The 23,457-nt window shown below is 33.0% G+C and overlaps 1 protein-coding gene across 3 annotated transcripts in view; it reads left to right on the top strand.

The window, feature by feature from the left end:
• The window catches only part of GRID2 (glutamate ionotropic receptor delta type subunit 2), a 1,267,385-nt gene that overhangs the window by 655,596 nt on the left and 588,332 nt on the right, over window positions 1-23,457 (top strand). For all 3 annotated transcript variants that reach the window (XM_064484830.1, XM_064484825.1, XM_064484834.1), the window contains exon 3: window positions 13,648-13,932. In XM_064484830.1, the coding sequence (XP_064340900.1) occupies window positions 13,648-13,932 (285 nt within the window). The remainder of the gene's footprint in view (window positions 1-13,647; window positions 13,933-23,457) is intronic.

The raw sequence follows: 23,457 nt of genomic DNA, 5'->3' as shown, positions 1-23,457 counted from the left end.
TATGAACCTTCAAGTAAAAGTAAGGTTGTCTAACAGTGGTCTGTTTTCTCTATTGCTTTTCCCAAAGGAAAGAGCTCATTATTTAGATCTTTCTTCCACATTCCAGGATACCCTTTTCCTTCCTCCTCAGTTATCAAAATCAAATTCTCCTTCAAGATTCATCTTATTGTTGGTTCATCAAATATTTCTTAAGCATGAACTCTGTGCCAATAAAAGAATAATTAAGAAAATGATACCCTTTTTAAGGGATTTAAGAGTTAATGTGCTTCTTTAGCAAAAAAAAACTTTCCAGCAAGTTCAAGCCAAATTGATCCAACTCGTGTTAAAATGTATGCCCTTTTTGAACCTAAATAATCTTTTCATACTTGTATGGTTTCTTTTAGATAAACATCTCACCTATATTTGATTAATATTGGGTGGCTATGTAAGGCAACTCTAAGCTTCTAAAGAGTATAGATACTTCGTATTACACTGCCTTTGTATTCCTTTGGGAATGTCCTTAATAGTTGATTGAGTCAGTGATTATAGACCTTTATCTCTAAGTAATTATACTCTTTCATAATCAGTTACCTCAAACTGTACTTCAGGATCCTTCAAGTAAAAGAGTAAAGTCATACAAAAAGGGGTGATACAAATTATAGTGCAGTATTACTTTGCTGTTGAAAAAGGACTTCCACATACATGTTTTCATTTGTGATTAGCAAAAGCTCTATGAGGTAAATTGGGTGTAATAATCACCATTTGCTTCATAGGTATGTGTGATGATGAAAAGAGATAAAAAGGGCTTTGAAATGAAATCTCTAACATTATGGGAAATATCAGTATGTTAGTACTGTGGATGAAACATTTTTTTTTGCAATTGGAGCATCTAACTCTCATTAAAACAATCTCCATGGATATTATTTGTGGGAAGAGTTCAGGATGGTATGACAGAGAAGGTGCTATGAGGTACAAAACATCGCAGTGTTTCATGGAAAGACATGGCAAAGAGACTCATAAGAAACGTTATTTCTTGAGATTGCTTATTTGATACAAACCCAGGTGAATCCTCATTTCTTTGTTTTGTCTTTTCAAAAAAGGAAAACCGTCGGAAATCACAATATTATGTTAGAACTTTCCCTTTTCTCCTTTTTTGAGGGGACGGTGAAAGAAGGAAGAGAAGGTATTAAATTTAGTGCTTTCTCTCTCTCTCTCTGTCTCTCTGTCTCTGTCTGTCTCTCTCTCTCTCTATATATATATATATATATGACACATTCAGAAGAAAATGGTTTTGTTACAAATAGATCAGCCTTTCTTTGAAACGTCCATAAACCTTTACACAGTGGAAAAAATGCCAGGGCGTTTTAAACAGGCATATGATAAATAAAACACACCATACTCTCTTCAGTGTAAGTTTGCAAGAGTACACTGATTTACCAATAGCACCTAACCCCAATGTCCTTATAATAAATCAAAACACAGAGGTATATAAAGCCACCGGAAAGAAATATAAAGCCTTTTTCTATTTCTAGGCCAAAATATAACCAATTAAGTTAGAACGTGCCAAGTAGAGGAAAGATTGATCAATAACAGAAGTAAGGGGAAGAGAGAGAGTGAAACATTGGTATGATGTATCCTGGGAAATACTCTAGTCTAATCACCACCTTTAATATGTAAAGAAACTGAAACCCAAAGAGAAAAAGTGATTCTTGCCTAAAATCCAACATTGATTCACATCTGAACCAGAGCTAAAAAAACCAGCACACCTCACATATGCCCTAGTTCTCTAGATTATAGAGCCGACACATTTCTCCTCCCTGAAAGCAACAGTTTCTAGGCAATAGCAGAGGTACAGGAGGCTTAGCTGGTTTTTGGTTGCTGTTGTTTTTTCATGCTGGTGTCAATGATTAAGAAGATTGTGGTATCAGTCTGATGTTTTGATTTTGTATCTTACCTTGGAAGAAATGTTATCTTTGTATGTTTAAGTGAATTTCACACAAAAATTAATGTCATAGATTTAAACAGGCCTTTTTAACAACTTGCACAGTCCTGACTTTAAAAAGCAACATATGAAAGAGTGCACGTGACTTAGTGAAAAGCTGTATCGAGAAAAAGTTGTCACAAATTTTATGCCATGCTTTTCAAGAATTACCTCCTTTCACTTCATAATTGCCACTAGCAGTAGCCAAGCTAACTATTAAATAGTGTTTCTGACCTTATGCACTGTTTCATAGCTCTGTAAAGTACATAGACAGCTTTTTCCCCCCAAAATAGAAATGCTTCTGATTCTATGTTGAAGGGCATTATTAGTGAAATTAGAATATGATAACAAACTGCAGATGGTAGAAGATTACTTCCTGGCAGAGAATAAATCCAAGTGCATTCTGTGCTCAGTGACATGTGATCATCCATAAATTGTGATAGTGGTGATCTAGTCACAAATAAAAATTAAAATAATTTTACAGTAAATTAGAATGTATTACATTAGAAAATTGTGAGTTTTCATAGTTGCTATAATAAATCATACAAGTAGCCATTTTAGTTCACTTAAAAATCATAATACATTTTACTTAGTTTAAAATCATCTTAAACACACATTTTATTAAAAGATTATTTTAACCGAATCAAATTTAAAAGTGAATGTTTATACACTAAAGAGGTGACAGACTTTGATATATTACTACTACAAAAGCATCTATGAAGAATATTGTTTTTAAAGATGAATGGTCTAATCTATTACATATTACATTTTATCCATGTTTTTAAGAAAATTTACTCAAGTCCCCTATTTGCCAAGAACATCTGAGTTAAAAACAAACAAACAAACAAACAAAACAGCACATCTCTGCTTTCATGGAGCTTGTATATATTAGACCTATTACAAAAGAATATTGATGTTTCTAAATAGTGCATGTAGAGAAGGCTAAACAACACTTTTGTTATGAAGGACAAGATTCTTCTCGTTTGCCCCTCCTACTATTGTCAACTCCATTTAGGATTTTTCTTTATCAACAAAAGCAGATGATTTCTGTGAAAAAAAATGGTTTTTTTTAAAGCAGACTTTAAGTTACATTAATGTGAACTACTAAGGCTAAAAAAAGTCATGTAATTTGAAATATAAGTAAGCTACCTTACACCTACTCCACTTTGGAGGCCAGATTGCAAGTACACTGTTCCTTCAATTATTCATCCATTCACCGTATATTCAGTGAGTGCCTACAATAGACCAATCTCTCCCCTCGTCTTGTGCAAAGCCGACAAAGCTCCTGCTCGCATGTAGCTTATATTTTCATGGGGAAGAAAGAGTGAAAATATAGAAACAAACAGATATGTAGTCAGATGATGATAAATGTTAAGGAAAAAATAGTCTTGAAATAGAGAGTAATAAGGATGTTATTGAAAAAGAGACTGCAAAAGCATCGGCTTAGCATAAGGGAATAAGATGAAAGAATATATGGGTAAAAAGTGCCTGGGCAGAAAGAAAGGAGGCTGCACTAAAAAGCAACAAGCCTGCATGGCTAAAGTAGAATGAGTAAGGCTGAATGTAATAGTTAAGGTCAGAGTTGTGGCCAGGCATGAGGTAATAGAGAGCCTAGGGGCCCAGAAAAGAAAGTTTCCATGAAGAGGAGTGATTTCTATTCATGTAATGGGTGTGCCTGAATGACATTGCTGTCAAGGAATAAAATATTAGTAAAAGAAATGAAATTATTCACTGTGATAATCAAAAACAGTGCACTCTTTCTAATCAAAAGTACTTAAAGTCTGTCTAATGTAATTAGCCAACTGTGATTGAATTTATAAGATGCAAGGTACTGGGTTTCAAACAAACATTGGAGAGGACAGTGTCTAATCCAGAAGACTGGCATGCAAACAGGTAATTACCCCAGATATTGGAACTGTCAAACAGAAACAACAAAATACCTACAGTTAATATGTTAACAGGAAAGGTGAATAACATAAATGAGTAATAGGGGAAATTTAGCAGAAAAAGTTTAGATTAAAGCAGTACACAAAAATTTAAAGGATCAAATACCTATATTTGAAAAAAAGAAAGGTCTAAAATTAATGATCACAGCTTCCACCCTAGAAAAAGATAAACATCAGAGTGGAAATCAGTGAAATAGAAAACAAAATAGAGAAAATCAACAAAGCCAAAAGCTCTTTCTTTAAGAAAATTAATAAAATCAATAAACCTCTAGCCAGCCTGACCAAGAACAAAAGAGAGATAATACAAATTACCAATATTATGAATGAGGGAGGCAGCATCACTACAGATTTTATAGATATTAAAAGGATTACAAGATAATTTTATTAACACCTTTTTGACAATAAATTTGACAACTTAGATGAAATGGGCAAATTCCCTGAAGACACAGACTAACAAAGCTCACTCAAAAGGAAATAAATAAGCTAAATATCCCCATATTTGTTTTTAACATAGATTTTACACTTAAAAACTTCCCTAAAAATTTTCTCACAAGTGGAACTCTATTCCCATAAAGTTTCACAGGTGAGTCCTACCAAACATTAAAGAAGAAATAATACTAATTATATACAGACTCGTCCAGAAAACTGAATAGATGTTACTACATCACAACTCATTTACTGAGGCCAACATTATCCTTGCAAAGATGGTTTAACATTCAGAAATCAATAAATGTAGTTATTCAAATTAAGATATTATGGAAAAAAATATGTGATTATCTCAAAATATGCCTAAAAAGCCTTTGACGAAATACAATATCCATTCCTGATAGAAAAAAAAAACTCTCAGCATGCTTGACATAAGAGGGAACTTCCTCAACTTTACAAAGATCATTATATTTAATGGCAGGTTACATTATATTTAATTATTGAAGACTGAATGCTTTTTTCTTAAGGTTAGGAAAAGGGAAAGGTGGCTGCTCTTACCATGTATATTCCACATTGTATTGGTACTAGCCAGTGCAATAAGGTATGAAAAGGAAATAAACGGTATACAGGTTAGAAAGGGAGAAGTACAAATGCCTTTGTCTGAAAATGACATGACTGTCTATGTAGAAATTTCTATGGAATCTACAAAAAAGGAATCTAAAACTAACAAGTGAGTTTAATAAGATTTCATAATGCAAAATCAGTATTCAACAATCTGATATATTTCTATATTCTAACAATGAAAATTGAATTAAAATTTAAAAGTACCATTTACAATAAAATATAAAAATATTTAGCAATAAATATGACAAAAGAAATGTAAGACCTATTTACTGAATACTACTTTGATTTTTTTATTAGAAATATTGATCAAAAAAATTTTGAAAGACTGATTTAAATGAAGATTATGCCATGTTCATGAATCAGAAGATTTGGTATTGTTACAATATCAAAAACAATTCTTTGTATAAGTACCTGGGCTGCTGAAAAAAATAATATAATATAAGTATAAATGGCATGGCAGTAGGAGAATATTTGGAATATCAGGGAGATGTGATGGCAAGGAACAGGTGCTGAAAGTAAGCATGACGATATATATTGGGGCCAGATCGTGAAGGTTTTTTATACCATGCTAAGAGTTTAAACTTTTTCCTTCAGAAGTTGTAAGTAATTGACTGTTATATCTGTTTTTAACTTTCAGTTTTCAAGTAGTTTTAGATTTATAGAAAAATTATGAAAATAGTACATTGAGTTTGTTTATATTCATCTTTCCCTCCCCCAATATTAATGTCTTAAATAGCTATAGTACAGTTACCAAGAACAATACAATATTATTAAATGAGCTACAGATCTTACTAAAATTTTATCAATTTATTCAATAACTTTTTTCTGTTCTAAAATTTTACTCAGGATCCTATGTTGCATTTAGCTGTCATTTCTCCTTAATTCCTCCAGACCATAATAGTTCCTCAGTCTTTTATCAATGACTTTTAAAACAGAAAAACAACATAAGGATACTTAGAAAAAAAAAAAAAGATAACCTGTCCTTTTACAATAAGGATTATTGGAGAAAGGTTAAGCTGAAGGCTGTGAAATCATATCAGCTTAGAGTCAGTTTTAGTAATTGGGTTAGTGGTGACACAGATTGAACTAAGGGACTGGCAGTGAATATTCTAAGAAGAGAACAGCTTTGAGAAATGTTTGGGAGGTAGAATTACAGTATGGGTTAAGCAAAGTTGATATGAAGGGGTATGGGGAATAAGAAAGAGGAAATAATTGAAAGTGGCTTCTGATTTTTGGCATTGATAATCTGGATGAACAGCAATAACTGAGAGAGCAATGTCCGATATTATTTATTTGTCATCCTCTGTCTTCCCCTTACATAAACACAGACACATAGTTCATTGTATCTTTTTAGCAAGATCTTATTCTTATTTTCATAAGGTATAATTTGCTAGAGTATATTAAATATTATCAATTGTCTTGAAAGAATGATATAAATCCAAGGTGTGCCTTATTATAAAAGGATAATAATTTTAATAATGAGAATTTCTATAAAATCACAGAAAAAGTTTTGAAGGTTGACATATAATATAATATGGATTTTCAGTTTTTTCACAGTTGTGTTTAATCCTTACTTTTTTTAGCTGGGACTATGCAGATAGAGATCAAATTTTATCTGTATCAACTAAATATAACATTCTTCACTCATCTAGTTTCTTAAAGTCCTGCTGCTGTTCTTTCCTGAAGTCTTAACTTCTATTAGGTGACAATCAGGTGTTTATAAGGGGGTGGAGATGTTGTTTTAGATTAACTTACGTCTGTAGGATGTGGGAAGAACACTTTTCTACATGTGATATTAAGCAAAATATTCCCCAAAGTAAAAGACTGACAAATTTGCTTGAGTAATAGTTTAAAATCTTCTAATTATATGTAAATTTAAAATATAGCAAGAATAAAGATGGGCATTTTAACATATAAGTAACAGATAAAGGATTGATACTGAAAATATGTGAAACGTTCCTTCAAATTAACAAGAAGACAAACACATTCAAAAGTCATATTTCTTGCCTACCCTTCCATCTTACTCTTACACAATTGATCTCTGTACTGCAGCTACCTAGCTCTTCCTTCTGCCTCTCAGGTAATACATGATCATTCTCATACAGCATCTTTGCAGTCTATTTCTTCTATTTGGAAACATTTTCTTTACTCTTTTTCATCAAGGCAACTCCTTTTCACAGAATTGGTTCCTAGTTACCCTTCAGACTGCAGCTCCAAATGCAATTCTGCATTAAAAGATTTTCCCAACCCATAGTTTAGAAAAAAATGCTTTTGAGTTGCTATAGAGTAATGGCTTTTTTTGGCCTAACACCTATATACTACATCATTATACATTTATCTTCTGTCTCTCCCATTACACACTTGTCTTTTTTTTTTAACCATATTTCATCCTGACTAGCTGACATTTGCCTGGTATAGTATATGCATTTGACATGTAAAACATGTATATGTATATGCACATAACCATATGTGTTCATTGCAGAAATAATTAAATTAATATTAAATGGGAGAGTAATTTGAATTTCTGTAAATAGAGGCTGTGAAAGTACATAATTGAAAGGCTATAAAGTAAATACAATGAAATCTAGATTCTAGGCTTGTCTCCACTACTTACTGAAAAAGTAAGAATGAGCCTCAATTTAGTGTTCAACAAATGAAGGTAAGAATCTATCCAATATAGTCATGCTGACAAAATGATAAAATGTATATAAAAACATTTTGTAAATTCCAAAAAGCTTACAAAAATAAAGTAATACTTAGTCAATTTTTTTAATCACTTTTATCACATCATTGTTGGTAGAACTGCTTTAGGTCTTGACTGAAAGTGTACTCAATAACCTCAATGTTTCTTCCCAGTAGCTTTTTTCATCCTTGTTAACTTTTTTGTATATACTCTCTGTATTTGGAAGTGAAACTGTATAGAAGTAATTCCTTAATCCCAAATCCAAAAGAAAAAAAGGGAGAATGGTATCAAAATCATTATTCTTTTCTCTTTTACATCCAGCAGGCTGACATTTTCTGACTCTTGTAAGAGAGAGAGTTAAGTGCCTTCTAGTTGTTTACATGGGCCTTTGTGTTTTATTGTTTTTCCCATTTTTTGAAATTGAAGTATAGTTGATTTGCAATGTTGTATTAGTTTCTGGTGTACAGCGTAGTGAATCAGTTATACATACAAATATATGTATTCTTTTTTCATATTCTTCTCCATTGCAGGTTACTACAAGCCATTGAATATAGTTCCCTGTGCTATACAGTAGGACCTTGTTGTTTATCTATTCTGGACCTTTATGTTTTAAAACAGTGATTTTCTATTTCTTATGGCCCAGTTATTAAAAGTCTGTGCTGGGTCTGAATCCCAACTCTAACATCTACTAATAGTATGAACTTGGACAATGCATTTAAATTCACTGAGCCATTTTCTTTATGTGAAAATGAGAATGATAAAAGCTTTTCTGTACATGGTTGTTTGAAATGTAAATGGAAAAATAAAGTGACTTATAATAGGTGCTAGGTTAAACGTTTAGTCCATCTCAGAATTAGATCATGAACTATAACTAAAGGTTCATGATGGCATTAGATGACTGAAAAAATAATCAACTGAGAATTATTCAGTTGAGTCATTTGATGGCTGGTAATCAACCATTTTAGCCATTTATATTCTTTGTAAGAACAAATTAAGTCTTAATGCTTTTTAATTATAATTAAATTAATTTTTTCATATCCTCACTTCCTAAATAGATATTTATGGTTAAATTGGACCTTGTAACACTATTTATGTATAAAGATCATCTTTATTTAGAAGAATTTGTTCCAAATGATTGTGTTTTTGGCAAGCTACATTACTGATAAGTCAAATTAGTCCCACCTTTAACATGCCGCCTCTCAGATGGTTGCTGAAAATCATGTTTGCAAAGAATGCTAAATGTCTGGACAGGCTGAAAATGTTTTGTGTTACTATATTCTTATAAGTATAAAAGCAAATGTCAGGTGCATTTTGGTAGATGAAATAAGCAATTATAAATATACTATGCTTGTGATTCATTAATGAGTGAAATAGAAAAAATAAATTAAATTCAGCTGTTGTATAGAGAGTTCAAATCTTACCTGCTTATCTTATTTTCTCATTTATAAGAGCTCACTGATTTATAAAATTCAATACTGACATGATTTTTTTTCAAAGAAAATAAGACATCGTATTAAATGCATTGATCAACTTTGAAATATGTCTTGATTTCAGGTATGATAATATAGAAACTACAAACATTTTAGAATTGTGGAAGTATATGTATTGTATCTTAGTTGGAGAAACATGAAAGGATAAAGTCTTCTTAATTTATTGTTAGAAATAAAAACAAAGTATGGATCACTTTTAGAAGGTACTTTAATTTTTAGTAACTCTATGTGTCTTCTTTTCCTGTACCTCATCCCCACTCACAAACTAAGAGAATTAGAAAAATAGGGAAGTTACACTCCCCAGCAATGGTTATATTGTCAATAATATTACTTGGAAAAAAGGAAAGGAAAGTCACTGAATATTAGATGTTCTGTAACAATCACATCAAAGAGCATTGCAGTTACAATCCACCAGATTAATGAGTTCCAGAAAGCATTGCACATCAGAACTACTTAGATAACATATTATAATTCAAATACATGACTACCAGCCTGGAATGAATAAAGTAGAACCTCTAGCAGTGAACTTAATCATTTGTATTAAATCTCCACCTTGAATTCTGATGCAGGGGAGATTTTGGAAACACCATGATGAACAGATTGGGAAATCTTTGAGGAAAGAATCTGCCATATATAGTCTCCAAAGAACTTCTTGGCACAGGGTTGAAAGTTGATAAACATGTATTGAAGAATAAGTGTTTGAATAGAATGTGCAAAAGTCTTGATATGACTTAAAATCATTAGAAGAGGTTATATCAGGATAAATTGGTAAATATAAATAATTCAGAAAAAATTACTGGAAATAGGTGTTTCCAAGAAGGATGGTGCTACCCAAAACTATTCCACTGAGATCTCATTGAATATTCAGTGACAGATAATCAATTTCAAGACTTTAATAGAGTTTATTTTAATCTCATTTTATTTAATAAGAAAAAGAAGACTCAAACAGATTATTTTCAGAAATGAAGAAAAAGTAGTGTTCATAAACATCATTTAAGTTAAATTTATACATTTATACAGGGAACTTCATTTCCGTAACTGCTGAGTGACCAGAAAGGGTGAGAAAGTGTTGCAAATTGCAGTTGCTATTAGAAGAAGGAAGGAAGGAAAGGAGGGAGGGAGGGAGGGAGGAAAGAAAGAAAGAAAGAAAGCAAGGAAGGAAGGAAGGAAGGAAGAAAGAAAGGGAAAGAAAGAAAAGGAAGGAAGGAAGGAAGAAAAAGAAAGAAAGAAATGGAAGGAAGGAAGGAAGAAAAAGAAAGGAAGGAAGGAAGGGAGGGAGGAAGGAAGGAAGGGAGGGAGGGAGGGAGGGAAAGAGCAAAGGAGAAAGGGAAGGAAGGAAAAAAAAAAGAAAAAAGGTGTCCTTTCTGCAATTAATGCAGGCTCCAAACGTCTTTGATAGCACTACAATCTCAAACAGCTGGAGTCACAAAACCAGCAAGCTGTTCAATATCCTCTGTATGTTTGGAAGTGCATGAGTACATGCATACATAATAATATAAATGAATCACAGGGCTTGAAGTAATTAATGGGAAAGCAGTATTCCATTGAGAAGTCCTTGGCTTGGTTTCTTATAATGAAAAAAGTGGTGGATATGCACACAAACATGCTGATATTTCAAATTCAGTTTTCACACTGTATCTAATGAACTAAAGTTTGCATTGTATGGAACTAAAACTCTAAGTAATGCAGTATTCTAACAGCCAAGACATGGAATTCTTATAGCAGAAGGTAGACTTCTTCACTAAGCTTTGCTTCTGTTCTTGTAGCCTTTATTTTCTTAAATCTCTTCTGCTTACAGAGTTACAGTCTCTTTTTTACACTAACATGTATATAGGCCCTCTGAAGCAAATCAACTTGTTATCCTCTCTGCTTCAACCACCATTTTATATTGACAAAATGAGCATCAAATATGTCCTTGGTAAGTTGCCTTGCAGACTATTCGTAAAGTGCCCAGCCAGGGCTGTTTTGGGTCAGTCTCAGTCCATTTTAGATGTGTGAGCTCTTTTTTCCCTCTGTATTGAGACTACTGCTTTTTACCAAACCTGACAATAAGCAATCTCCAATTGAGCTTTCCCTAATGAAGGGTTCTGTCATCTTTTGTTTGCCCTGCAAAAATTTTAACATTGTAAGTGACATTTGCTTGCTACGGTGAAAAAGATGTTGAACAGTGAGTTAGAGAGCTGGGCTTTTTTGGGAAGAGAGTGTGTAAGTTCTTGACAACCATGAACCATGGAAGATTGGGGGCACCATGAGAGGGATGCATGTCTGTGACTTGCAGACTGCTTATTCTCCCAGTCTCTTTCTCTGAGAAATCTAGCACCATGATTTTGGTACTCTTTTTGAGTCTCAGAGTCTTTCTTCAGATAGTGTTCTAGGATACGAACTTACCAACCAGTCATGGTTGGTATAGCAGTTAAAGCTGATTTTCCATTCTGGGTTCCATGATCTCTAAATTACCTTTCAGATCTTATGTTATATGGTTTTCTGGTTATAATTTTTAATGATTTTTATTTTTATTTTATCAGGAGAATTCCATTATTCTTGATAATATGTGTATCAAGATGGATACTACCAAATAGCAGTAATCTAAAAATAATACATTTGCTTATATAACAATTGTTTTTAGAATTTGCTTTGTTTGTATTCTTACTAACAGAAGTCAATAGGGAGTAGCATAGTTGGTAGGAGGAAATCACAAATTATATACTAAAGCAATTTTTTCTGTTACTGAATGATTAATATGTGACTCTTCAGAGTTTATCCTTCTAAATTTGAAGATTAAAATAGATAATGTTTATGTATTGTTATATGTGACCAAATTAATACTGAATCTGAATTTTATCATCTCAGACCTCTATATTTATAACTTTACAACTTTTATTGTAGCTTTATATAAACTAGTACACTTATTTGATCACGTTTAATCACTGTAATCTAAAGATTGAATTCAGCTGTCTATACCTTAAGGCACTCTTCTTATTTTGAATTTAAATGCTAAATGATTCAAGTTTTTAAACATTTTTTTAAAGTGAATTTCTATTTGCTTGTATAAATCATCAGTGGTCTTTTTACTACCATAATGAAACAAACTTTTGACCTGTGTTCTTGCATAAATTCATTGAAAGTATAACTATAAATTCATATTGCTTTTTATAAGTGTTGAATTCATGAATATGAATAGGTTTTATGTGTGATTTTTAGTGAAATTTCACTCTCAATCTGTTATGATCTAAGAAGCACTCATCCCTAAGGCTATCTTTCACATTTATCTGAAATCATATAACCTCTCTCATGCTTGAAAATTATGCCCCTAATAATTATTAATTTAATTTATGTGTGTTGGATGGCTTAACATTAATCATAATAAATTTATTTGATGTTTATATGCATGTCACTAGCATAGTACTTCTAAACTTTCACTTCTTTAGCCTTTGTTAACTGGCCAGTTAATTACATGGAGGTACTTATCATCTAAGTTTTTCTTTGAATTTTTCAAGAATTATGTAAAAGAATCTATAATAAATTTTAAATACACAGAATGTTATATCTAGAATGCATGAAATCTAGAATAAAGACTGGAACAACTATATCTGACCTTTTCAAATGGAATTAATTTTGCCTTGATTCTTTCTGAATTTACTTTTGATTTTATTTCTAATTTTTTGCCTTCAAATAGTGGCATTCTTAAATATCACTTCTGAACTTTTTTTCCCTACATATGCTGTGTATTTGTATTCACTCATAATTTATATTTGTTCTAGTTTTAAATATATTTTGAAGTAAGTGTATATGCATGCACAAGAATAGTTAAAATGAAATTAAAGGAGATCATAAACCATATAGTAGAAATTAGAAATTACTCAGCTGGAAACCAGAATGAGATAGTTTCTGAAATTTAGTATTCGATTTGACCATGAGTATTCAGATTATCAAGGAAAAGAACAAAAACATTTTCAAAAAACATTTTCATTTCTCCAGCTGAATAGGAGAGACACCTGTCATCAAAGTTTTAGATACCAGAATGGCTGTTCTCTGTGGCCAGAAATGCCTTCCTCAAATGCTTCATTTCCCCGTTTATTCATTTACCAGTTTACATATTACCTCCTTTTTTTGAAACCTTGTATTATATACTCAGTAAAGAATTACCTTTTCTCTGAGTTATATATTGATAATTATAAAAGTATAACCATCACTAATTGAACACCTATCACATGAAAGACAAATAACAGACACTGAATTATCTCTGATTCTCAGCAATAATCCTGAAAGATGCATGCTATTTTACCCTCTTGACAGATGATGAAACTGAGACCAAGGGAAGCTAAGAAAATTACACGACGTTAAACAACTAATTAGGGCGAAATTCTTGAAGTCAGTTCCAATAGCACTCCTCATATAGAATGTTCCTTTAAAAAAATGTTTTCCATAGTTGTATAATAACTGTGTAAGCCGTAGTCACTGTTGCTCAAAAAAAAGAGAAAATATATGACATTTGAATATTACTGTGTTTTCTTGCAGCTTGTGAGCTTATGAATCAAGGCATCTTGGCCCTGGTCAGCTCCATTGGCTGCACATCTGCAGGGTCCCTCCAGTCTTTGGCAGATGCCATGCATATTCCCCACCTCTTCATCCAGCGCTCAACAGCTGGGACCCCAAGGAGTGGCTGTGGACTCACCCGGAGCAACAGGAATGATGACTACACTCTCTCTGTTCGCCCACCTGTCTACTTAAACGACGTTATCCTGAGAGTTGTCACAGAATACGCCTGGCAGAAATTCGTTATATTTTATGACAGTGAATATGGTAAGTGTTTGTGATTTGTGTAAGCTGATATTTGCATGGCAAGAAACTTCATTGAATCTTGCAGAACTTGAGGAGGTTACTCATTATTATTTGTGGTTTTCTTGTCCCATCATATCCTTCTTACAGATCTAGCAACGACAACAAAAAATTTGATTCAGGCTTCAAAGTTCAATTTTTTGTATCCCTTTGAAGTCAAATTAAAAAATAAATACCTGTACTTAATGCTCAGTTTATAAATGTTTCTAAAGGGAATGTGACTCCAGTGTGCCTTGATCTTTCAAATAATGGGAAGTCATAAAGACAATACTACCTTTCTCCCCTTTCAAAAACATGCATACCTCTATATAATACTAATAAATCATTTTGGGCAGATCCTGGAACACTGAAAAAAAATTGCCCATTTCTGTTTATTGGTTCAAAAAAATCTGATGTATCTTGCCTACACCCTTGTGTAGACTTCAGTATCTACTTGTATTTAACTCTTTGGGGATCACTTTATATTACTTTATATTTAGCCCAGCATATTATCTACAGTATGAAAGCTCACAAAAATACTTAGTATAAAATTAAGTAATTAATTTAACTTTGTAAGGTAAAACACAAGGCATTTTCCCTAAATTTACCATAATTTGAAGATAAGACAGTTTGTCTCATTATTTTCACTTATGTTACATTAAGAAAATAAGCAAAAATATCACTTTTGTTTAAGTATTTTTTCCTGGATTAATCTACCTGTTTTCTAGTTGACTGACCTCAGAGATGTTCAAATATAGCTTCTCTATTATTTTCAACACCAGGAGAGAAGAAACAGAGTAGAGATTAATATAATAAAATGAGAGGAAATAAACAGATTTTGATGAAGATACATATTTTGAAACATGTTTCCTTAGAGATTTGCCTTAAGAACGAGTCTCAGAGATGTTCTAGTCAATAGAGATGGGCCTAGTTTTTACATTTTTCTTTAAAAAATCAAGAAGGCTTTACCCTCTATAGTGCAGCTTATTTTTCTTAGCAAATAAATATTTTAAAATAAGAGTTTTCTTATCCTAATCTACTCAGCATTGTGAGCTATCTTGGAGAACAGTTACACAAGAGTGGGCCAGAAAGTGGCATCAACAGAACTGAGCACAAACAGGTTGGCAGAAATCTGGGAAGCAGCAAATAAGAGCTTCTGTGGACTCCCAGGGAGGGAGAGCAAGTGGCAGTTACATTAGCCCTAAATATTCAAAGGTCGCATGGGGTTTTGGCAGCAGAGTTCCATTAAACTTGATGGGTAGGCTTCAGCCAAAATTCTGTGGCACCCTCTAAAAGCATAGTTCTTTGTCTCCAGGACGGAAATCTTTATTTTGTTTCTTAATTCATATTATTTAAGGGTCACAGAACAAAGATGAAGAGACTGAAATGAATAAAATAAGCAAAAAGGAAATGAAAAATAATTGGCTCATCAGTAAAAGTAAGGATGGGACACAAAACGGATGTTCACTGATAGGATTATTTGGTAAACATGGTAAACTCTACCTCTGGAATCAGTGTGCTAAGTATGCCTTTGCCACTTTTTTCCCAGATTATCGAGGGTTTTTATAACAATAAATGGTATTTTTATGACCTCTACTCAAACATAACTTGAAATAATGAATTTTTAAATCCTAACTCTTTCTTTAAGGGGAGAAAACACTTTTTAGTTAGTCCTAACAAAATAGTCTTGTAAAATAAAGAACACAACAGTAATGTTTGATGAAGATGTTTTTAAAACATTTAAATAAGAATTTTACTCTTTATTTATAAAAGTCCATGAGGAAAGAAAATCCCTTGTTATCTTACTTCCAAGTCTTACATGGATTGCAGGTTAGGGAATTCTCACAAGAGAAGACACTTTTATTACTGATGAGGTAAATGTGTTTTTTAAATGTACACTAAATTCATAGTCACACAGACTCATTTGCATACATTTGAAATTCTTCATTCTCTTTTTTGTTTGTTTGTTTTCCTTTGAATAAATAGGATGCAACAATCACAGTGTTTGACTGGATCCTCTGTTAGAAGCAGTGTTTGTTTTGGGAATAATAAAAAGCACTTTTCTTTACCCTGATGATAAACTTGATTTTAACTTACAATTTAACTTAATAATTCATGAAAAAGTACCCAGCTTGTACTATTAAAATTATTTCCAGTAATACATTTGTTCAATGAAAGAAAATTTTTCTTTGATACTTATAATAAATCTTACTAGTAAAGAACTGGGCTAGAGTCCAAAGGAAACATCAAGCTACCCAAATACTTTGTACCTTGAAGAGGGCTACATGTATTTACATATCCATTCATCAGTGTCATCATTTTAAGTTCAAACATTGGAATTATATTTGACTTTTATCTTGGTTATCAGGAATTACTTTCATGAAGAAATGGATTAAGCATCATCCATGGATGGAATCAGGCAGCCTGCTGGAGCCAAATGTTATTGAAAATGTATTTTGCTTAGAAAAGTACACTTTTAAAAAAGGATTAGGCATCTATATCCAGCTAATTAGAGAAACACTTTTTTCAAAAGCAGTTAATTATGATTAAGGGGACAGTATAAAAGTCTACTTTAAATTCCTTAACAAAGAAAATTCAAGTCTTTGATTCTAAGTAAATGGATGAAGAGCGGGGGAAAAAAATGTGAAGCTATTTGAATGGATTGATTCAAGGTATTTTTTAAAAAGTTTGAAAAGAGAAAGTGTTGAACTTTTAAAAATGTGTCATTCAGGAAGTGTTCATAGCTCACTTACTTAGTGCAAATGCAAAATATGAGATTAAAACTTTTACAGAAAGTAGTCTTTGCCTTTAAGAGGCTTACAATTAACAAAAAGGAACAATAGTTATATGACTCCCTTAATAGAGAAAATAGTGTGTTGTGTCATGAATGATGCAAACTGAGTGCTAGTGTTGTGTAATGAAGAAAAGTGTGTAATTTCGGCAGCAGTGATCAAAGAAGGCTTTATGGATAAACTTTGATCTTGAGTATTGCCTCTCAGAATCCTACTTAACTTTCATAGTGTGTGAGAGACAGCCACTCTAAAAGACAGAAAGAGTGAACAAATCTTGCAGCAATAAAAATATTAAAAGTAATATCCCTGATCATTTTTATTTGCCACATACTAGAATCAGTATTTTACATTGTATCATTGAATCTTCTCAATAGCACTATGCGGTGGATAATATTGTTATCACAATTTTACAAATAGAAAAACAGAAACAACCCATGGGTAATGCGTTCACAAAACTTAGCTGAGATTTGAAGTCTGACCAGAGCTTATGCTTCTAACCATGTATAATGAATATAAAGAGGTTGCAGTCAACTATTGCCCACGAATATAATAACAAGAGATAATCTTAGAGAGAACATTTATTATACCCAGGCTCTGTTCATCTCATTTAATCCTCGTGCAGCTGTCTGAGGTAGATGACGATGATGATGATGATGGTGATGATGATGATGATGATGATGATATTTACAAAGGAAAAAACTGAGGTAGTAAGAGATCAGGATTCAGAAGTAAGTCCAAGAAGCCTGAATTCAAAAACTGCTGGTCTCTTCCGTAGTCCCTGCTTTCAACCACTAGACTATTTTGATGCTATAGAAATAAGAATAAGATTAATTTCTGACACTCTGAAATAAAAACACAAGTTTACAAATGAAATTATAGAACCACCTTTATTAAGGACAGACAATGACTATAAGCCTGCAGATCTTCAGAATATTAACATCATTCAAGGATGAACACTGTATGTCAGTTTGGAAGGTTTGGTTATCATTGGAAGCATGGAAACAGGACAATCACTGGGTCAAAGTAGGCTGACCTCTCGGCAGAAATAGCCACTTGCATGTACAGTAACCATCCTCCCTTTTAAATTTGCTAACAAAATGCCAGATTTGCTTGAGAGAGCTGTACTTTCAGCTGAAAAACTGTATTTCCCAGGATTGCATGTAACTGGGGGTTGTAATATGCTACTGCCAATTACTGTGATGGGTCTGAGGTTTTATCCTACTTGCAAGCTCACAAGTTAGTCTGCCTCAATTCTATGGATGCTGGCAGAAAACACTGCGCTCCTGGATTAGAGAGAGAAGACGTTAGTACTCAGGGCACAGCAAGCAGCATGAGCCTTATATTAATGTCAGTTCCTCTCAGCCTCAGGTACAACAAGGCTATGTGGAACTGCTTAGGTGGATTTGTACATGCTGTGGGCTTGTATGAGAGCAGAGGAACCCCAATTTAGCAAACCTGAATTTTTTACAATAGGCTTCTAGTAAACCTGTTCACCATGTGTCCTGAAAGGGGACACACATCAGTATGGCCTCCAGCTTGACCTCCTTGCCAGCTAGTGGTGCTACGAGTTCTCGATTTATATAGACTATTTGAGTCCAGCTCTTGTTTAGAAGGGACAGCCTGAGGGCAGTGAGTGCAGTCTGTCCTTCTTGTGTGTTCCAGAGATCAACACTCTACTTGTAAGACCTGAAACTTCTTTTTGTAAATAAAGTTTCATTGCAACACAGAATACACATTTGTTTACATCTTCACTGCCTGCTTTTGAACTACAGTAGCAGAGTTGAGCATTTTCAATAGAAGCAATATAACCCATATGCCTAAAATATTACAAGCTGGCCCTTTAAGAAATTGCTTACCAATTTCTGTTCTAGGGCACCAGTCTGGGAACCTTCTTATCTCTCTATAATCAATGAGAATACGGTGGAGAAGGTATTTGGAGACACTAACAGGTGTTTTGCAGGACAAGTATATCCCCCACTGTTTTCAGTAGACATTTTGGTAAGATTAGGGGAATGGTGATCAAGTTGTGAGGCTAGCCTTCTGGGAAGGAATAGCATGCCTGGCAGTCAAATTTAAGGCACTTATACCTGTTTGAAAGGTGTGCACCAGGGTGTAATCTTTAAAGAAAAAAAAATTCTTCTGAAAGACAAAGACCATTAATGTCCATCTCCTCTCCCTACTTCTTAGGAGGTGTAAAGATGTTCCCTCCCCAAGTGTTGGGGTTGCTTCTCTCCCTCCAGCTCCAGAAATTTGGTGTGTCCCGTTTCAGTAGCTGTGGTTTCATTTTTTTCTCTATTAACTCCTATTTGCACTCAAACCTTTCATCAGAAATGGTCAGGTGCAAGAAATGTAAGTACACTTTATAAAAATTATGGAAGCCAATTATGTTCCCCACTTCAGCCTGCATTGGTCACTATAGGGAGACTTGACAAAGTGTACTCACAATGTGCCCATTATCCTTATGATACAGAGTCATGTTCATCTAATAAAAGACTAGGAGTCTGAAACAGGATTAAGTCCGAATCTCCTAAGCGCCATTTAGGCCAAGCTGCCACCCAGGCTGGTCTGGAGAAACAGAAAGAAGCATCATGCCCAGGAAGGACATCAGCCCATTGAGCCCCGAGCACAGTAACTACAAAACAAAAACAAAAACCTACACTTACATTTTTTTTTTAAAGCAAGGCTTAATTAGAAAGAAATTAAACTTCCAACTTCAGAATGTAACAAAATAAGGCTATATGAAAGCCTAAGTACAAGAAAGAAGACAATTTTTAAAAAATAATGAAAATTAATGAAATGGAAAACAAACAATAAAGAAAACTAGCAAAATCTAAAATTACTAATACTTTGTAAAGATTAATAAAATTGATAAATTCTTAACAAAACCAAAACCATTATAATAAAACACACACAGAGAAAGTAAAATTTATTAATATCAGGAATAAAAGAGAAAATGTCACTAACTATCTGCAGAAGAAAATGTTGTACTGAAAGTCCTAGCCACTGAAATAAAGCAAGAAATAAAAGTTAATATTGAATACAGTTTGTAGAGGAAGTAAAAATGTAAGACTGTTTTGAAATTATTGATTTAAAAGCTGATTGAATATTGAAAGCTGATTCTAAAATTCATATGGAATATCTAAAGAACTTGTATTGGAGAAAAATTAGATTCAATGTTTTATCTGATTTCAAAGCTCATTTCTTAGAGGCCTAGGATTTACAAATAGATCATAGAGTTCAAAAATTTACCCGCACATACACAGTCACTTTGCTATTGACCAATGTGCCCAGTCAGTGGTGGTGTGCTCTTAACCATTAGTACTAAGAAAACTCTGGATCTGTATGAAAAGAACACATAAAACTTTTAACATATTTATCACACCATACAAAAATTAACTCAAGATTGATCACAGACCTAAACTAAAAGCTAGAATTATAAATCTTTTAGAAGGAAAGATAAGAGAAAATCTTCATGACTCTGGGGTAAACAGAGATTTCTTAAAACACATCAAGAACTAATCAAAAAAGCTAGCAGCAATTTGGACTTCATCAAAATGAAAACTTTCTGCTCATAATAGACACCATTAAGAAAATAAATAGGCAGACTACAAACTGGGGAATAGATTTCAATACAAATATCTGAAAAACGTGTGTAAATAAATGGGCTATGTAAAGAGTTCAGAGAATTACACAAACTAAACTCCTACATAGCAACAGTATGAGACCAACAGAAATATACAATTAAAAGTGTGAAAAAAAGTTATGCAGACAATTATATAAGAAGATATGTAAATAGCCAATAAACACAAGAAGAGGTGCTGAACGATTTTAGTCCACAGGTCTATGCAAATTAAAGCAGGATACCAGTCTGTACCCATTATATTGGCTGAAGGCCAGTACTACATGCAGGCAAGAATGTGGCAAACTGGAACTCTCCTACTTTGTGGCTGGATGTAAAAATGTACAATTACTATGGAAAGCTGTTTGGCATTATAGACCCCTGGAAACAGAATTATTGCAAGATAAGCAGTAGAAACATACATATTTTAACATCACCCAGGTGTTTCTGATACAACCAGCTTTGTTCCTAGGTGAGGCATTTGGAGACAAATTTCAGCAGACATCCTCCTCATTATCTTTAACTGGTATTATTGTTTCTGTCGTATACTTCAAACAGAAAAGAATTTATTATATTCTGAAAGAGCCTATTTCTTATTATAGATACTGGATATTTCTAATTGTCAGGAAGTTTTTCATTATATGAAACTTAAAATGTATTGGACAAGACAGTCCATTTCTGGGATAATATAAAATAAATAATCCTTTTGTTTGCAAACATTTATCAATAAGTAAAGAAAATGATTTTAAGCCATGAGCCTACTTAGTCTTCTACTGCCTAAGTACCAAGAACAGTTAACCATTTTCAACTTGACGTACTTTTCAGATAGTCCACCTTTGTAAATGCCTGTATCTATTCTATTTTTTCAGTATTTTTGTATATAGTCTGACACATTTACTGATTACACAATATGCCACATGCTATTTTATTGCCTTAGAGAGGTGAGACCTTTACCTCTTTTTAGCAAAACAAAAAAATTTGTATCGTGTTGTGTTTTCTCATATTTTCTGCCTTTGTAACATTTTGTTAAATCTTTATTGTATTACTTGTTACATTGCCCTATCCTTCCAATTTTGCATCATCCTCAATTTGCTTAGCGTGCTGTTTATGCTTTCAGCCAAATTTCTGAGAGGAAATTTGGTCAAGTACATGGAATATGATATTTAGGGAGGCTCATTAAAAGCAGTTAGTCATTGGCTGGGCAGGCTCACTATCAGAGAGGTCTAAGCAAGGAATTAGTTGAATGTACCAGCCAGTGGCTAGATTCCTGAGTCAGGGAGTCTTGGAATTGACAGTATACAGAAGCCAGAAAGATATAGGAATGTCTTGTCTTCAAAATAGAATAAAAGTATATAGATTGACTTAATGGGAGGTTTCTATTCTGAGAATATTGAAAGAAAAGTTGAATTTCATGGATGAGTGGACTGAACAGAACTGATTTACAAGACTGACATAAGCAGGAAGGTTGATGTACATTTCATCAAAGGAGCTATTTGGGTTCTTTAATTTCCTTTATTTAAAAAAATATTGGTCCCATAGCCTAGTATTGGGATGAATCTATTCAAAAACTAATCAATGGGTCCAGTTACGGAGCATGGAGGGATACAGTGATGATAGGGATCTAAGGAGCTTGTTACAGTGGTGATGTAGAGACACGAACTTATTGAAAGTAGTTGGCTAAATCTTCTTTTTGTATATTATCTTCCTTCTCAAGCAAGACAGATGGCATTGGTGACTCCAAGCATATTCTTATAGATCATTATACTAAAAAAAGATCCTTTTCCTTCTTTGTCTATATATCAACATCACACATATGGCTGTTTGTCCACATATCAAATCTCAGACTCTGTTTGGGTCCTGTGCTAAACCTTAAACGAAATAATTAGGTCTGGGACATGGTGGCACTCAATCACCAGCCTGAGTTACATGAAGACCCTCTGGGTGAAGAGAAGGCATATGTGGACACATGTGCTCTCCTTTCCAGTTTGAAGGAAACCTTGCTTATAAGAAGAAAATACATATTTAAATATTAATTAGATTATTTTAATTTGATTAACTTAATTTTTAAATTTAATATTGTTAAATTATAACATGTAAAATTATAAAAGTTTATCTTACTAATTTCCCATTTAAAATTGCTTTTAAAATATTCCTTTCTTAATTTTAGTTTGATTTGTTTATTTTGGTTAATTTAAACTTGTTTTAATTTCTTAGCTTTTCTGACATTTTCCTTAAGGTTTCAGGATAGTCTTCTAAGTTACAACAAAACTTTTACTCATGTGTAAATATCTACTATAATTTGTTAAACTAAGTTTTCTGAAAATCAACGACCTAGTAGTATATAATAGATGTTGATAAAATATCTTAGCATGGAAATGACAAAATGAAAATATACTTCTCTCTGTGTATGGAAATACTTACTTTTTGACATCCATATACACAAAAACAAAGAAAGAAATAAATTCAACTTTAAGGATTAGTGAATGGATTATTTATGGACTCCCCTGCATTCTGAAAACACTGATTTAATGATCCCACATTAAAGGTCAGTACATAATTGAGTGACCTTAAGCACTACCCTTCAGTACATCACCTTCCTTACAGTTAAATTGCCATATGGTAGAACCTTTTGAAATGAACATTGAATGGCCATCATCATGAATGCATTCCTAGGAATCATAATATTTATTCTGTGCAGTCCTGATGTAGGTTTAATCAAGGCCTATAAAATGGACACATTCCTCTTAATTTATAGCAAATGTTTATAATTATCCTGAGGGTGTTTCCAAATGTCTGATGACTATAATATTATTAACTCTCTCTCCAGACAGTCTTAAAATAGTTTATTACTCATTTGGCCACTTACCAGCTTTCAGTTCTCTCATTTACTTCTGTGTGCATCAATGAGCATAGAATTAATCAAGGCATCTTATTGAACTATTTTGTTTGCAGTAGTATGTATTATGTCAAGTAGGCAAGAATGACATTCTACTACTTTGGGTTTATTCATCAATGTGTGTCCTAAAAAATATTGAGCCAGCATTACTGTAAAAATGACTCTTATACTGAAATACTATGTCCCAAAGTTAAAATCACAAG

This window comes from Camelus dromedarius, chromosome 1 (genome assembly GCF_036321535.1).
Source record: "Camelus dromedarius isolate mCamDro1 chromosome 1, mCamDro1.pat, whole genome shotgun sequence".
NCBI classification, from domain to species: Eukaryota; Metazoa; Chordata; class Mammalia; order Artiodactyla; family Camelidae; genus Camelus; species Camelus dromedarius.
The sequence above is the reverse complement of the archived record's forward strand: the minus strand, read 5'-3'. Positions and strand labels throughout refer to the sequence as shown.